At 36.3% G+C, this 17,873-nt stretch overlaps 1 protein-coding gene across 4 annotated transcripts in view; it reads left to right on the top strand.

Annotated features, from left to right (window-relative positions):
- The window catches only part of SLC12A7 (solute carrier family 12 member 7), a 68,756-nt gene that overhangs the window by 22,291 nt on the left and 28,592 nt on the right, over positions 1–17,873 (top strand). For all 4 annotated transcript variants that reach the window (XM_062569779.1, XM_062569778.1, XM_062569777.1 and 1 more), the window contains exons 4-11: positions 213–359; positions 1,123–1,177; positions 4,396–4,526; positions 8,033–8,274; positions 10,553–10,764; positions 14,765–14,932; positions 15,967–16,065; positions 16,770–16,827. In XM_062569779.1, the coding sequence (XP_062425763.1) occupies positions 213–359; positions 1,123–1,177; positions 4,396–4,526; positions 8,033–8,274; positions 10,553–10,764; positions 14,765–14,932; positions 15,967–16,065; positions 16,770–16,827 (1,112 nt within the window). The remainder of the gene's footprint in view (positions 1–212; positions 360–1,122; positions 1,178–4,395; positions 4,527–8,032; positions 8,275–10,552; positions 10,765–14,764; positions 14,933–15,966; positions 16,066–16,769; positions 16,828–17,873) is intronic.

Raw genomic sequence — 17,873 nt, 5'->3', positions numbered from 1 at the left:
TGTTGCACAGTTTGTTCTCTTAGGAGCCTTTCTGCATAACTAGCCTATGAATATCTGTGAAGTGAGGAATTCTGAAGCTACCATCCAATTTCACTTGGCCCCCTTTTTCTTAGGGAAACACTTCTGATAGATCTTTGTGGGCTTATACTAGGAAGTGCTTGCAGACCTTAGTCCTTTAGTGGACAGGAATTAATGTTCTGTCTTTGTTCTAGGTTCCACGTATGGGAACTTTCATTGGTGTGTACCTGCCCTGCCTGCAAAACATCTTAGGAGTCATCCTTTTCTTGCGTTTGACGTGGATTGTGGGGACAGCTGGAGTTCTTGAGTCTTTCATCATTGTGTTCATGTGTTGTGCTTGTGTAAGTTAATCATTCTTTACTATTTGGCCAAGTCTTCTGTTACCACAGTACTACGCAGCTTTCTTATGTGTGGCAGAGCAAACTTTGGCCTTAATGGTTGAATATCAGTGTAACAGAGATGCATGGGATAGGTTCAGAAGACAGTCTGTCTTTATATATAAATTTTGGTGCTCAGTATCACTTGTCATTCCAGCCCTTAGGGGATTTCCGTTGAGCTAATCAGAGTATGATTTAGCTTCGATTATTCTATTCACTAATTAAACCTGTCTTATGGGTTTTACTAAATTGTTCTTTAGCATATATTTCTTGGGTTATATTGCAGCCTGACCTGTTCAGAATTTCAGGACAAACCGAATTATGAACTACAAATCTGTCTCATTATCTTCATAAATTCAGTTTGTGGGTTGTGAAACTATTAGTAGAAGATGCGCTGTAACAGTGATACTTGATCAGTTTGTCACTACTATTTAACTGGAACAGTGAACACTAAGCATATTGGAATACAGACCCCTGAGGATTTTCTGTAGCTGTGTTTGAAGGCCCTGCTCAGAGCTGTCTCAAACATTTAAATTAACTAATTTCTTCAGTGGAAGATATAGTGCTTGATTTATCTGGAAATCCCTTAGCCCAGGATATTTTCAATTTTAGTTGCTTTAACAGTTCATGCAAAGATATTTTATTTCCTAGTTTCCTTTGGTCATCGATTTCTTGTACCATTTTCCAAAAAACACTGACTCTTAAATTTTCTCTATTCTTTACACAGACTATGCTGACTGCTATTTCAATGAGTGCAATAGCAACGAACGGTGTAGTTCCAGGTAATACATATATATAATATATATATTAAAAAAAATCTGAAATATAAACTAATAATGCATGGTCAAATCTGATGTGAAATTCCTGTGGTCTTAGATAGTTATACAAATTTCCAAGCATTTTTTAAGTGCTAACTTTTTTGGTCTCCTTTTAGAAGGGGATTTTTTTTTTTTTTTTTTTTTTTTTTTTTTTTTTTTTTTATGGTGAGCTGTGGTCTAAGTGGACCTTCTGGGAAATACGGGCCATAGAACATATTTTTGTCATCAGTCACATGTTTCTGTTTGAACAAATGGAGATTTAACTTAATGCAAAGTAGATTTTTTTTCCAGACATACAAATACAACTTTTTTTTTTTCCCTAGCATTGGATGAGGTTCTATTTCTGAACAATAGAACTAGTTGCATTGTTCTCTATAATAGGCAGTCTGCTGGCAGAAAACTTCTTTTCATATCAACACTCTAAATAATGCTCATCTCCTTTAACCTTCTTCAGGATAAACTAAATAAAGCTGTTCCATTACAGTTATAAAACTGACTTTTTTTAGATGCAGGCTAGCTCTTGTAGCTCTTTCAATCTTTTCCATTTTTTTCAGCATCTTAATGAGAAATACCAGAGTTCAGACAGTGTTATGAACTCTGAACAATTTACCTAAAACGTTTTGAAAAGACATATCTTCTTAAATGAATTCATCTTCATTTACTGAGGGTCTCCAGGTGTGTAAGGGGTTATTGCCTTTTTTTTTCTTTTTCTTAAAAGCATGGAAATGGAAATAAGAAAAAAATGGAAAAACTCAGGGGAAAATTAATGTATGTGAGTAGATGAGAAAAATCATGCTAAAAAAATGCCTGTAATGAAAGTGGCAAAGGTTTCGTGCCCAGAAAAGAAAAAGAATGTGTGTTAGGGAGACAAAATACATTTTGTCCCCATCATCTCATTGGAAAGTTATTTTGGAAGGTTGTTATTTGATCATGAGCAACTTCAAGCTTGAAATTAAAGATCATTAGATTCGTTTATGCCTATATATTCTCTTCCTAGTATCTATTGTAGAAGATTTACCTGGTTGTGTTTTAACTGTTTTTCCTCGCTGTTTTCTGTTTCCATGCGCACTGTTCATTCAGATCAGTTATATCCCTTCTCTGTCTCTGTGTTGGCAAACTAAACAAGTTAAGAGGTGTCTGAACTGCTGGTTTAGTGAAGAACTGTACCTCCTTCTTTTTCCATTCATTAATTTCTCATAATCACACTTTTCCTGACGAATACATTTTCACTGAAGACTTCTAGTGATTCTATTGCTTTGTAAATTAAAAAGCAAAAATCAATATTAGTAATGCAAATAACCTGACTGCTTAATGCATCTGTAACTGGAAATGAATCTGTTATTACTGACTTTGGGAGGGGGGGGAGTTTTTGATAAATGACATGAATGTTTAGCTTCTTTTCTCTTCCCTTTCCTTTGGAAGAGATCTAGCTGGAAAAATCTGCTTCATTCAGGAAAGCCTTAAGAATTGTGTTGAACAGAAGGTCTGACTAGTGAACTGTCACCTGGTTCCTTCAGTTTTATTAAACATTCCTTTATAAACCAAATGCTTTATTGGTTAATAGCAGGGACTTCCAGTGATCTTGCTTTATTACTGAATATTTCAGAATAGCAGATTTAAATCTGTGTGATGAGCAAACTTGCTTTAAAAACACCATGGATGGAAATAACGAAGCATCTATGTTTGTGTGTTCATGTGTTTTTCTTTTTCTTTTTTTTTTTTTTTTTTTAATGAATTAGTTTGACATTTCTCATATGTGTTTTGGGATACTGTCTGCATTGGAGAACTACTGCTGTCCAAACTGTGCTCTTGTTTGGGTTTTGTTTTGGCATAGTGCCCTCATTACTGTAAATGCACATAAACGTTGGCTTCTGGGCTTTTAGTGAAACTTTTCATCAGGTTTTGACCTGCTGGAAGTCATCTCTCATCTTAGGGCCTTTTTAGTGGGTTTTTGTTTGTATTTTTTGTATTATTGTATTTTGTTTCAGATTTTTCTGAATGAAAATCAAAACCTCCTAGATATATACTCTGTCAGAGGAGAGATCTTTTTCCAAACACTTTCTAAAGTTTGATAGGAACCCTCCCTTTTAACTTTTTATTGGATATAATGCAGCCTGTAGTGATGGCTGCCCATGTGGGTGCAGTCAGCAAAAACAGTGAACGGACAGTGTGTTTTACAGGGAGAGTGAAAGCTGAGGTCGGGGGGGGAAAAGCAGTGGGAACGTTTGATGCTGAAGATTTCAAGAGTTTAATTGTATATAAAGTTTTTTTGAATTTTTTACCTTCGGCCAATTTCTTTGAAAATGTTGTGCTTTGTGGGTTTTGTTACCAGGTAGTTTGAGGATGAGGAACCATTTTACTCTCAGCAGCATTGCTTAATGCTCCAAAACAATATACTGCACTTCAAATGCTTTTTGCCTGGTTATTCCTAGTTTAGCATAAGTTGTACGTGACTATATTCTAGTAATGTTTGTTTACCTTTGGCAAACATCAGATTTTAAGCACCTTCCATATCATCCTAAGAATTTCACAAATTCCCTCTCTTTTTGCCTTCTGATTGCTGTCAAAATTCTTATTCAGAGAAGGAAAATAGCAAAGTGGAGCACGACTTCCAGTCCCATTTTTTGATGCAGGTAGAATTAATTGCATAATGCAGGAAAAAACTGAAAATCTATTCTTTAGTATTTGCCAGTTAAATATTTAGCTTATACTAAGAAATAATGTCTATTGGTGTGATAAGTATTAGTGTGCTTGTTTTATTTGTTTTACTCTCACTGTGTGTTGTGTTTCCTTAACTTGTTGTTGGACAAATAAGATAAGCCATTCGGTTGTGCTGTTTTAATTTTCTTATTGGTTTTACTTTAATTATGATGCAGTGAGTGTTATGGGCATTCAGGAAGCAAGTGCTGTTTGTTTTGAAAACACTATTTTCCTTGAAATGCCCGCAGGGAGATACACTTTGAATTGTGCAGTCTAACTGCCAGTATAGAGCCCGAATACTGGCTTGGAACAAACCGTTCTGGTGAAAATGAACCCTTCTGGTGGAAATGTACATGCTAAGATTATTGCAGTTATGTAACTAGGTTAATTGCTCAATATTTTTTTCTGTACTACTGTCACTATTCTGAAGGTCTGGAGACTAGTTTTGTTTTTGTCTTTTTGGGGGGCGGTTAAATTCACAGCTGGAGGCTCTTACTACATGATTTCAAGATCTTTAGGACCAGAGTTTGGTGGAGCAGTGGGACTTTGTTTCTACTTGGGTACAACCTTTGCAGGAGCGATGTACATTCTTGGTACCATTGAAATTCTATTGGTAAGTACTATTTTCTCTTTAAAATTGAATGTATTTGTGCTGTTTTGGGAGACTACAGAGCAAAGTACTTGGCTTAAATTATGTTCTAGTTTGTCTTTGTATTGAAGATCACCAATTTGTCAAGCTTTTTCAAATATTCCAAAGTGGAACAAAAATATTAAGATACTCAAAATATAGCAACAAAAGCATTAAAAAAAAAAAAAAGCGAAGTAATGGACTGCTTGATGTGACTTTTTCTACTTAAAGTAAGGATTCACCAGAATTCAGTAACTGATCTTTATTAATTTGTACCTAATACAACGTTTCTGAGCTTTTTATGCATTCTGAATGATAAAGGTCCCATAAACCTCATTGTACCCCAACTACAGTGCACATATGTAGTTGTAAGAAAATTATACTAATTCTAATGAGACTCGCTTGGTTTTGGGATAGGAGGAGAAAGAAGAAGCAATGACTTGTTGTTTTTGTATGTCTAGGACTGGGCTACAATGTAGTATGAGGAAAAAATAAAACAGAAGAATGCTAACATTGCTGTAGGCACATGAGTTCAGCTGTGAACTATTTGTTTGCTAGATTTCCAATGTTTAAGGGGGATATTTGTATATATCCTAAGTTTCTGTCATACAGATCTTACTCCCTCTTTCTCCTACAGAAATTCAGAATAAATTGGAGAAGTAAATAGAAAAGATTTTACTATTTTTCAGAAAACAACATTATTACTCAGATCAATGTTATGTGACTTTGGAGACATGTTCAAATTTAATTCTGTGGGTTTGTAGCATTTAGTCAGCTGTAGTATAAAAATGAGAAAGCACAGCACAAGAAATAGTCCTTAGTGAAACGTCACATTGCATTGTCAGCATAGACTAACATTGCAATCCACTTTTCCAGGGCCTTGAATCTGCCATTTGGATTTGGTGATGTAAAGTCAGATATCTTATAAAAACTAGTTTATTTTACAAATACAAGAGAATCATTTGCTTCCTTAAATTCTGTCCACACATGCTCATGTTGCATGATGGGAAATCTCTTTGTAAAAGCAGCATCTGTAGGTGATACTGATTTTTGTGTTTTTTGTATTTCCCTTCTCCTTTCCCAAACACACAAAGAAACATGATAATTCTTTTAAGTAAGCTTAGACTTAGAATTAAAACTTTAATCTTTCCGTTTTGAGAGCCATTTCCCTGTTTCTTTGGAGGCTCCCTTTTCACTTCTGAAGTTTTTTTTTTTTTTTTCAACTCTTTGTTTAGCACAAGAAGTTTTGTTCCCCATGTTCTCTCATGAGGCTTAAGGAACATACAGATTTCCTAGCATTTCCCATCGTTTGTCTCTAGCTTCTATTTTGTAGCTTCTTAACATCTGTATTTGTCACAAGCTTCATGCCTCTAGGCACAATTGTTTAGTTACTCTACAAAGGGATCTTCCTTTTGCTTTCTACTCCCCTCCCCAGAATGAATTTTAAATTCCGTTGTTCTAGTTATGGGAATCACAGCTATAGGATTTTGAATCTGTTTGAATGTTAACCACTCCATAATGAGCAGTGAACATGTCTAGACAGCTTTATATCTCTCTTGGACAGGTACATACTCTGGGTGACTATGGCATAAGTCCTTTTAAGCCATGCTTTCATAAGGTCTTGGAGGACACATCCTTTTTCTAGAAGATAAGTCTGTGGACTTGGTATCAGAGTAGGGTTCCCGGAATAAGGGCCTATCTCCTATGAGATAGGAACTGAGAACCTATCCCACTTTGTCCTTTTCAGAGTACTGACTGAAATTTCAGGTCCTATAAGAATGCCGTGGAGGAAAGCCTGTACGGCATTGGCCAGTTATGTGGCCCTGCCTCATACAGAAGGGGCCGAAGACTGTTCTTCAGTATCACGTCTGGTGTTAGAGACTGTAGATTGACAAGAGGTACCACAGAATTCATGAGCTTCCCAGTTCATCCTCCTTGGCACTTACTATGACCAAAGCTGCCTCATGTTATTGATTTAAAAAAAAACAGGATTTAAGTTAGAAATGGTCCTCATCTCTACTGTTAGCTCATGATCTTCCATCTTCAGTGACAACACCTGCACCATGTAACATTGAGGGCTGGTTTTGGTGCACTGTTCATTCTGATTACCAGCCATGCTGGTCTGTGTATTGCTGTTAAACATGTGCTGGGTTTGTCTATCGTATTCAAAGTAAAAGCCTCTCCCTCCCCTAAGCTTAGGCCTCATATTAGATAGACAGCCTCAGAACAGACCCTTGTCATAGTCACAGAGGACTAAGCTTCGTCAAACTAATCTAAGAAATTGTACTATTGCAACTTTACATTTGGATAAACTCTCTAAAATTCTTTTCAATTACTGACTTGTTTAAATTATGTTATTTGAATTTAACTATAGCAAAGGGTATATAGCCTTGAAAATCTAATGCTGCTTAGTTTTTCTGTGCCAACTCATATTTGTCTAATGGGATTATTAATGAGCAAATGCTTCAAATGCTCTAAAGATAGGTCTGCTCTGAGCTGAGTGTTTGAGCTGATCTTTGTTGCGAGACTTTCAGCACAGCCATTTCACAGAAGTGCACTTTATTAAATATATTAACATGGTATCTCCAGAGTCTCTAGAGACTGAGAGGCCTGTGATATAGAAACTACTTGTATTTTTTGACATAAAATGTCAAATCACATTGACTTTAATTATCTCAAGCAATAACTCTTAAAATCCTGCAAGGCTCACTCAATTTTTCTGATCTTCCGTGGAGGTTCCTGCACTCCATGCTGGTGGTGTCCATGCAGAGTTTCCCAGCTTGCCTCCAGTGTGCGTGTGTGTTTCTTTTTTTTCCTGCTATGATGGTGGTGATATGGGTATCATCAGTAAGAGCACCTTGCCTTGGTCCTTTTCCCCCTCCAGCCTTAATGACCCCCCCCACACACAAGGGATGTGAATTTACATGTGAGGTAGGAATCGTCAGAAAGGAGAAAAGCTGTCTGGATTTTTATTTTATCATTATTATCTATTTGTTTATTTTTAAGCATCTCCCAAGGTATGATACTTTCTCAGGGGATCATCCTCATTCCTTTCTGTCCTCTGCCCCAGTCATTCTTATTTTACTTTACTTCTTGCTGAGAATGTCACTTCGTATACCTGCTAGTTTTCAAACTAGTTTTTAATTATAGCTCTATTGGGAGGAGGGTAACAGAAAGGACATTTAGTTAAAGCTTCATTATACTTCAAAATAACCTATGGCAATAGCTCTGTCTGTAATAGTGGAAAAAAACTTTGGAAGTAACTTCTTAATGTTTCGTCATACCAGAACTGTGTGAAGATACTTATTTCTGCAAATAAAAAGCTTTCTTCTCTGCTTAAAATCCATATTATTTGGTGAATTGATGTCTGAAAGAATAAAGCTGATGATAGTGTAATAGAAGTTTAGATTTTGAAGTTCACAAGCTTGGTTCTTCCTGTAATGCTCATTCTTACCTCTGTGATAGTTTTCAAATTACCTTCTCTCTTGCAGACCTACATTTCACCTAGTGCTGCTATATTTAAAGTAGAAGAGGCTGGTGAAGAAACAGGGGCTATGCTGAACAACATGAGAGTTTATGGAACATGTATTATCATTCTGATGGCCATTGTAGTCTTTGTGGGAGTCAAGTATGTCAACAAACTTGCCCTGGTCTTCCTTGCCTGCGTGATTCTTTCCATCATTGCCATATATGCAGGAGTTATTAAAACTGCTTTTGACCCACCAGACTTCCCGTAAGTGATACACCATTTTAAGTACTGTAAGTTATTTTTTTTAAAAAAACTCTACTATAAACATTTTAAATTTTAGCTGAAAAATGAAATATAAGCATAATGGCTTCAATGGTAGGTTTTATGTGGTTATTAGGTGCTCATGTTTTTTTTTGTTCCCTTGAAATACTGATTTGAATTTTCATATCATTGTTGATAAGACCTGTGACGCTCTGGAAAATATTCTTTGGTGGTTAAGGTTAGTAGTGTTTATTCCATTCACATTTAAAGAACAGAAAAGTGGTTTTGCTGACAAAAAATGTAGCTGCTTTATATAGAGAAGTAAAAACTAAAAAGATGCAGAACAAGTAAAAACATCAGTTACATAGCTGTGAATCATAATTACTAAAGTAACATTCTTTCAAGCTTTCTTTATTGTGAGGGATTTTTTTGAAGCTTATGTTCCCCCATAATCAGAAGTATTGCATTTTAAAAATTGCTTTAATATGAAAATCGTTGGTTACTAAAACTTAATGTTATTGTTGTCACACACACATTGCTTCTCAACATTGTTTAACCCATTAGTGGGTTAAACCTGTTGCTGCTTAATCCATTAATGGAAGAGCTTAGGAATTACTGTTGCCAGGTGCCATCTATTATGAAGAGTGTAAGTTATCTTTTGCTGTATGATTGATTGTTACAGTTCCTGTAGCACTTGGAGATGTTTGCCTCACATTGAGCCATTAAAGCAGTATTTATGGACTCTGTAAAAATGATGTAAAGCTGGTTTACATAAGCTTTATCTGAGTTAGGTGGAAGGGTGTTTTGGTGCATGTGTGGAATTTCTTTAAAATGTGTGTGCAGTGTAGGTTTGTATGAGCTGTCTGTGATTGCTTCTGAAATCTGTGCTATGCTAGTGAAGTGACATAGGAAGGAGAATACAACAAGATGACAACACCTGTTGATTATACTAAGTTATTTTAGATAATGAAAGCTGACTACAAAGAATTGTATAAGGATCTGACAGATTATTTTATAATTCAGTAAGCATTAACTTCACAGTATTGGTGATGGGCTCTGAGTTGACTTTGCTACTTGGGCATGAGAGTTAGGGACTCTAGTGCATTGTTCTAAGAAAACATTAGTTTATTATTCATCTTCTGTCCAAAAAACAAAATATAATAGGTATTATTAGGAAGAGAACTTAGGATAAAGTGAACGCAGTCGCTTCAAGTTCTATTGAACATTAGATACAAAGACACTGTGTTCAGATAAGGAGGTCCCTGAGCTGCAAGTGTTCTGCAGTTAGTGTTCAGAAGAAATATTTCTTTGAGCTTCCTCTGTCCCTGTACAATTCCAAAGGTAGCTGCTTTTGATGGCTGTTGGAAATGGGATGTTGGACTTAGTCAATATGCTGCCTGGTTTAGATACCCCTTCAGTGACAAGTGGCACGTTTATACTGTTTGTCACAAGCTTCCTAACAGAGCTCTTCCAGAAATATTAGATGTATAATACGCGTATATTTTGACTTAACTGCCCAACATAAAATATTTTTTGATGTTCCTTTTTTCATCTTTTACGTTCTGTAGTATTTTGTTATCAAGCAAGTCTGGAGTAGATGGCTTGTGAACATCTGTTGTGTAGCGAAAACTTATGCAAAGAAATATTGTTTCCAAGTCATTCATGTTCTTTGCTATTAAGCATTGTGAGTTTTCTAGTTTTCTTTCCCCTGTAAGTGATAAATAGCTTGGTGCTGCAAATACAGGTGTGTGTGGGGGGGTGTTAAACTTCTGCTAACAGTGTGTTTAGTTTTTGTTTTTTAACCTTACTAGTTTATTTTCTTCTGGATTTTTAATACTTCTGAGGGTGTTCTAAAGTGTTTGCACTTTCTGGAAAAGTGCATGATGCATTTACTTGATTTTACTTTTGGGTTTTTTTTTGGTCAGACTCATTACATTGAAATATTCCTGTTATTCAGTGTCACTTGTTTGACATTATGTCTAGATTTGTGAAAGTGCATGTATCATGGTCTCCAGATTAAGCTGCTTGAATTGATTGATTTTTTTGAAGAATAAATGACAAAGCAGCTGTCAATACTCTGAATAAAGCAGAAAGTTTTAAACATTACTACTTTTTTTAATATACAGTAAAATAGAAGAAACTACATACTATTTTAGTAAATGCTGTACAGCCCATAAAATAGGTGCTCTAACTGAAGAGTTTCTGAAGAGGTCTGGACAAAAATGGTTTAATGTGCAATGCTCTGTTGAAGGATCCACTGTTGTATGGTTTTGTTTTGTAGTATCTGTCTTGTTGGGAACCGTACACTGTCAAAACGCGGCTTTGATATCTGTGCCAAATATACTGAAAGCAATAATGAAACAAAAACTACAAGGCTGTGGCGTCTCTTCTGTGATAGCTCATTGCTCAATGCCACGTGTGATGACTACTTTGCTCTCAATAATGTAACCGAAATTCAAGGGATTCCAGGAATAACAAGTGGAGTTCTTATAGGTAAGGTGGAATTCAATGACTAAAAAATCTTGAACAGTATTAACTTGGACTGTAGCTGTCCAGTAGTGTGACAGGATGGTCCTGTGGTATTTAGTTCTTCAGCTTTTTATTTGCTTTGTGTAACAGAATGCTGCCTGGAGCATGCTTATTCTTGTAATGCTTTTACATAGTTACATAGTTTTGGAAGTTTAGCCTCAATGCTTTGATTTGGGGGAACAGTGGTGTTTTATAGGGACTTTTCCAATGCCACCATTCTATTAAAAAGTGGTAGAAAAGTGTTACCAGTAAGTTAGTGATGGGTTCAGGGAGAAATTGGATGTGTGTGGCTGGTGGTGAGTTTTTTTTTTTTTTTTTTTTTTTTGTTGTTGTTGTTTTTTCCCCTTCTAACCTTCCGGCAGGAAACTTTGTAGAAGGTATTTAGACCTTCTGTTTCCATTTCTTTACAGTTACAGGAGCTTGGGATTCAAATTAATTGCAATACGTTGGGTTGTAAGACTCCTTTTGAACATGTGATGGATAGTATTATATAGAAAAGATGTTTCTGGTGTGAAAATGTCTATTTTTATAATGAATATTTATAATGAAACTTTTTAAAAAAGTTACGAAGGGAAAAGAGGTATCAGATATCAATTTCATTTGAAGATGAGGCAATAGGGGATCATACTTTTGCTGTGATAATTGTGATAATACTGTGATAATTGGTTTGAAAGAACCAATATAAAGTGTGTATATGTGTATGTACCTGTGTGTATATATGTATTTATATGTGTGTGTGTATGTATATATAGATACAAAGACACAGGATGAAGATTAGGCTGCAGTGAGTCTAAATTTGAGCCTAAATTTGTATATAAAATTACACAAAACGTCCTCAAAATCAAAATCATTTTCAGTGGAATGTTTGTTATAAGAAACTTAATTTAGAGTTGATGGTTCTGTGTTTTATAATTTACCACATGCATATCTACTAGCTTTCTAAATATTTTTTTTTTTTTAAAAAAAAAAAAAGTATTTTGATGCTACTTTACATTTTTTCCATCTTTGGAAATACTTACTTTTTTGCTACAGTTAAGTCAAGTGATGCACATAGGAAGACATATCCCTCAAACTGAGCTTTGAGTCAACTCCTCGTGATTGCTGATGAGGTCTTGGCATCATAAAGTTCCATGGAAGTCTCAGCTGGTACTTGTGACATTAGGAAAGCAAAACAGCGGTTTAAACTTACCTACAGTGAATTTCATCAGTTTGTTTTGCCCACTCTGGTTTTGCACACTCTAGTTAGTTTTTTTTTTTTTTTTCTGCAGTTGACCCTTGTTTCTACAGCCTTGAAAAACTGCATACAAGCAAGCTTTTTCATCTTTCTTGCTCCTTTTTCCAGGCTGCTTGTGACTGCATTGGGATGCATGCATCCTGGGACAGACCCTTGCAGAAGTTTGGTGGTGACTGCTACTGCATTGTAAAACTGAATTTACATGTACCTCTTGTTCTCCATCTTTGAGTCATTTCTTTATGCATGTGAGAATTCTTCCTCCTATCCTACAGTTCCTTAAGATTCCTTACTCAAGGATGCTGCCAAAAGCATGGGAAATCCAGGTGGACTAAACTAAGCAGATCTCCTTCATTTACATTTCCCTTAAATAATTGATTACTCTTGAGGTACTACTCCCTTTTGCAGAAGTGATGCTTAGTCTTTCCCAGTTCCTTAGAACTTGTGAACAGTGTAAATAGATGCCAATTTTGCCTGATGATACCCCTGTTTATTATCCCAAAATACCCATCCTTCTATTCATTGCTATTGTTGCTATCAGTTGGCCATGTGCAGATGTTACTTGTGAACCTTTAGTTTTCTTATTTCTCTGGAACTCATGTAAAACGTTGACTTTGTATTTGTCACATTCCAGTCCCTGGGTAGCAGTGCATTCCTAGGTAAACTCATAATTACGATGCTCAGGGGTCTCACTACCCTTAGAGGAACACTGTCCTGCTTGCTGCATACGAGCACCCATTTGAGTATGCAATGTGAGTTTGAACTCAACTGGCAAAAGACTCCTCGAGGAAGATTCGTCTGCACTGAGGACTTGACTTCATTTTTGATTGATTGACTTTACTGCTGCCAACTTCGCACTTTTAAATTTCTTGAGCCTTGACTGTGGCTGTGAATACTCAGATACCATACCTGGGTGTGGTCCTAACAATAATGAAACAATTCTAGAAACAACTTTCTTCAACACTTCTCTGCTTCATGGTAGCATGATACTGTGCTTTAGGAGTGTAGATGCACAGTATCAGATACTGTTTGTATGTCTTAATTGTTAGAGGAGGCTTGGCAACCCATGAACGAACCTGGAAGGGAAACTCATCATCCTAAAAATGTCTGGATTCGTTTGGAAAATGAACCCATTTCTTAAGCTTTGCTTCCAAGTCTACTTGGATTATTGCCCCTTGAAAATGTGTAGGAAATCAAGATGATAAAGCTTGATGAGGTATCTTGAAACAGGGAGGAGATTTTCTATTTTATAAAATCTCTATTTTACCAACACAACCACAATTAAAGATATGTGAATCCAAGTGATTTGGCCAGCATCACTTGTGTAACACAAAACAAGGGACACTGGCTGTTGAATCCTCGCTAGGTCCCTAGAGCTCTTTTTAATCAGCAATGACAAAACTGATTTTGTACTTACCTGTTAAACGCTTTAGGGAGTAGATAGTATTTTGGAGATCTTGACTTATTTTACTTCACTCCTCAAATATTTAGTGAAATTAGTTTGACAGTTCTTGTCTTTCTTAACTCTTTCTTTAGTGGCTCTAATCCTCAGCTTATCTTTAGATTGATAAGTCATTTCAGTCAAGTGAAGAGGAAGAATATATGCGGTATTCTGTATTAATTAATGGCTACCTTTTTGTTCAACTTTGTTTCTTATGTTTTTTTGTGCCTAATTCCATTCATGCTTCATTCATATTGGTTGTAATACTTCTGGTAGAAAGGGGTCTTTACAGAGGCTGAACATTTACTTTGTTTCCTAGCACATAACAAGATTATTTTCCTTAACTTAAAATTTTAAGAATCAACTTCTGGTGTTCTCATCTTCTTAAAGGGCACAACCAACGTTCCCATAAATGTAAACTTTCAAACGCTGCTGGATCTTTGACCTATTCATCTTCATCAGACCAGCATCCTTAATGTTTTTTGGGGGGATCTAGACCAGTTTGTTTGCTTTTGTTGGGTGTGCATTTTCTTCTTGGGATGTGGTTTTGGGGGTGTGATGTGGGTGGGGTTTTGGGGTTTTTGTGATGTTCATTTTTTTTTGTTTCTCTCTTCTTCCATTGTTGTTCCTTTTCATCTGGAGTTTGACTAGTCTGCTTTGGTCAGCAGGTAGAATACCTTCACCATGAGCAGCAGAGTCTTCAATTGTTGTCTAAGGCTGTTCTCAAAGTTCTCAAGCCCATGCTATGTAGCTTTTCTTTTCTGATCTGTTCCTCAAAACTCAAGAACAAGGAATGTAAATATTGCCAAGTCCAGGCAACTTGGCATGTGATAGTTTCCTTATTTTTCTGAATGCGTATCTTTTGGCCATTTATAAGCCAGAATCATACAAAACTGAAGAGGTGTGACCTTTGCCAACATGTCAGAGATGCATTTGTGCTGTTATACAATATTAGAGATTGTATAATTTGCCTGTAGTTTGGGCAGTGTAAGTGGATATTCTATAAATACTTCAAAATTTAATTTATATAATTAAATATTTTTAATTAATGGAATAGTCTCATCTGATGTATCCTAGATATTACTGCATCTCTAGTGGCATGCAATGGGAGTTTCTATCAGCTAGGTGATGGTGATGTTGCTGTGTTCTTGGTTTCATTTAAAAAAAAAGTTAGAAGACTTTAAGATCTTCACATTTAAAAAGGGTCATTGGATCCAAAGTGGTATTGCATTATCACTGCTAAAGATCCTGAAATAGAGAAATGACAGTAGCCCTCACTTTCTTCCTTGTAGATAACCTGTGGAGTGCCTATTCGGAAAAAGGATCAATAGTTGAGAAAAAAGGTCAACCATCAGTTGCTGGATCAGAAGACACAAAAGCTGGTGGACTCCCTTATGTTTTTACAGACATCATGACCTACTTCACAATGCTTGTGGGGATTTATTTCCCATCTGTGACAGGTAAGTACAACTGTTTTTCATTAATGAGGATGTGTTACAGCTGAAAGAAGACTTTTGTGTTAACATTTATTAATGACACACAAAATTCCTAGTCTGTGTCAAGAGTCCTGTGTAAATAACACTGTAGTGCTAGAGAGACTGGTTGTTCTAGGAGTTATAGGCCTGAGACAAGGAATTGGTTCAAGCACTGTTTTCTAGACTTAGAAATAAAAAGAAATCTCCATGTGTTACTACTTGTGTATTCAAAATTAAGATGCAGTTCAGCAGAAGAACTAGAGTAACAAAACAAGGTTCTGATGCAAAGTTGCAATGCTGTCTCCTAGAAGAATATGAAGGGGAGGTGTCCTTTCATATTCCCTCCCAGGCTGCCCCCATTTTAATGTATTTTGAATTTTTTATCCACATTTCATGATGAAACCCTACCACAAGCTGATGTATCATGGCTTTTGACCAAGTTACATTTGTAGAGGAGTGAAAGGGGGAGCTGGCAGAATTAGTCAATTACTGTGTGATTTCTCCCTACTCTTCCTGGGCTATACAGTAGAAAATACCTTTGTTAATCCTGTTGGATTCAAACAGGAACGTGTATCTACAATGTCCTGACCATTCCTCTTGTACTTCTTTTTGCTTGTATTTTTGTATTTTTGTGTTCAGTTTATTGCCTGCTTACACATCTCATGGTGTATATTCTCTTCAGTGGAAAGCTAGTGCATTTGGGCATGCTGGTTTTAAAAAAAAAAAAAAAATCCCTGTTTGCTTAGATAGCAAAGTGTTGTGGATAGATGTTATTCTATCTATTTCCCATGTACCTGAAGAATGACTCTTCAGTGTGGGTTTTCTTTCTTCTGAGCCTTCAGAATTTCTACTTTGTGGTGGGGTAGTAATCCAAATTTCTCAATCATATAAAAGAGTAAATTGAGGATTTATGGAGAAATTTGATGTATTTCTCTAGCTTGCTACAATTGGAATTGTGTGTTTAATCAGACTTACAGTTGTGTTTTGACAGATTTGGTCTTTTTTCAATTTTTTTTAAGGTATTATGGCAGGTTCAAACAGATCTGGAGATCTTAAGGATGCTCAGAAATCTATTCCTACTGGAACTATTTTGGCTATAGCAACTACATCTTTTATTTGTATCCTTTATATTGTAATTTAGTGGGGGGTTTTTTTGTTTTTTTTTTTGTTGTTTTTTTTTTGTTTTTTTTTGCCTCTTGTGCATGTTGCTACAGACTAGTGTAGTTATTTCATTGAAGAGTCATTTGAGCTGCCTGGGTATGGTATTAATTGAAGCTAAACTGAAATCCTATATGTGTATATAAATATATATAAATATATGTATATAATATATAAAAATAATTTGTTAATGCTTCAGATTCCAAGTAACAATTGATGGTTTTAGTGAAGTAACACAGAGGATTTTTGGTGTCATGTTTCAATTGTCAGATTGCTTTATCACACTCACTATCACCAGTATAACCAGTGACAGTCTTAAATAGAAACTGTTAATCCTTCAATACCTAGAAGAAGCAAATGCTTATTTGTATGAGAAAATACACATTCTGCTGCATGGTAAGTGAACTGAAAACTTCAATATCTTGTAAGTGAACTGTGGAACGGATGCTGTCATAGCAAAATCAACTAAAAAGCTGTAATAGGAAAAAAATTAAAAAACAAGCTTGCTTATTGTGGAGATTTTGAATTCTTCCCTATGTGAAAAATTTTATATGATCTCTGTATATAGACAGGCTGTGTGTGTGTGTATACATGAAAAATGTATGTAATGTTAGTTCTATTTCTATTTGTTTATAGTATAATCTTCCTTAAGTCTCAACAATAGATCTCTCCTGCATAGTACTGTTTGGTGCCTGTATAGAAGGTGTGATATTAAGAGACAAGTAAGTTGTATTTAACTTAGAGCGTGTATGCTCATGGATTATGTTTCTGTTTTGTGTGACTGTGTTTTGGTAATGACTCTTTTTTTTTTTTTTTTTTTTTTTCCTCTGTGAGGTAGGGCTGGAGGGAAAGCTTGTCTCTTAACTGAACCTGTTGGTAAACCAGCCAAGTTTGTAGATTGTATTGCTTCCGTGGCTAGAAGCAGAGTCTGAGCTATCCACTTGTGGAGCAGAATAGTTGCTGATAAGTTGTCCTGGGGGAAGAAGAGGATGCGTACTGTTTTGGAAGCCCCCCCCCCCCCCCGGCTTGGGGAGGAGGATGCATAGTGTTTTGGAAGCCCCCCAGCGTGAGGAGGGAGATGTGCCATTAGGAGAGGCAACCTGCTCCTCAAGAGCAGAGGTGGAGGGAGGGCTTGGCAGCTACCTGAACAGGAGAGCTCATCAGGAAGACTGTAATACCCCATCAGGCTTATTCCTACTGCACCATGACTATTCTTTTGGTGGTGGTTTTAAAATATCACTTGTAGATTGAGATTCCTGTCAGTTTAGCTTTCATGTAATTTCCTAACGATATATAAGACACAATACGAAGTGTTAGAGATGAGCATAATGTAAATGTAATGGGTGTAAGTATGCATAGAATCCTGAGACTTTGATAACTTTGGCTGTCAAGAGGCTGAGCTGCTGCAGGTGCTATGGGAATGCGTGGGCAGGCTTCGCTCTTGTTTCTCTGCTGGCGTCGGGTTTTCTTTCCTGCTGACTAAGGTGCGAGTTTGGTAAAGTAGTGCGTTGTGGTGGTGTTGAAAGCTGATGGAGGATTCCCAGACAATTTATTTGGGGTGGGAGGGGGGGTGGGGGAGAGGAGCAAAACAAAATTGTTTTAACAGGTTCAGTGACTTGGCTTCCATTCTAAAATTGTATTCCAGTCAGAATTAATGCAGTGAGGGGCTGGGAATCAGTTTTGGTATTGCTGCATCAGTGACAGTGTTGGAGTGTGGATTTTTTTTTTTTTAGTAAGTATACAGATTCAAGTTGATGCTGAAAAAGTA

This window comes from Rhea pennata, chromosome 2, assembly GCF_028389875.1.
Source record: "Rhea pennata isolate bPtePen1 chromosome 2, bPtePen1.pri, whole genome shotgun sequence".
Taxonomy (NCBI): domain Eukaryota; kingdom Metazoa; phylum Chordata; class Aves; order Rheiformes; family Rheidae; genus Rhea; species Rhea pennata.
Note: the sequence above shows the minus strand (reverse complement) of the source record. Positions and strands in the feature narration are given on the sequence as shown.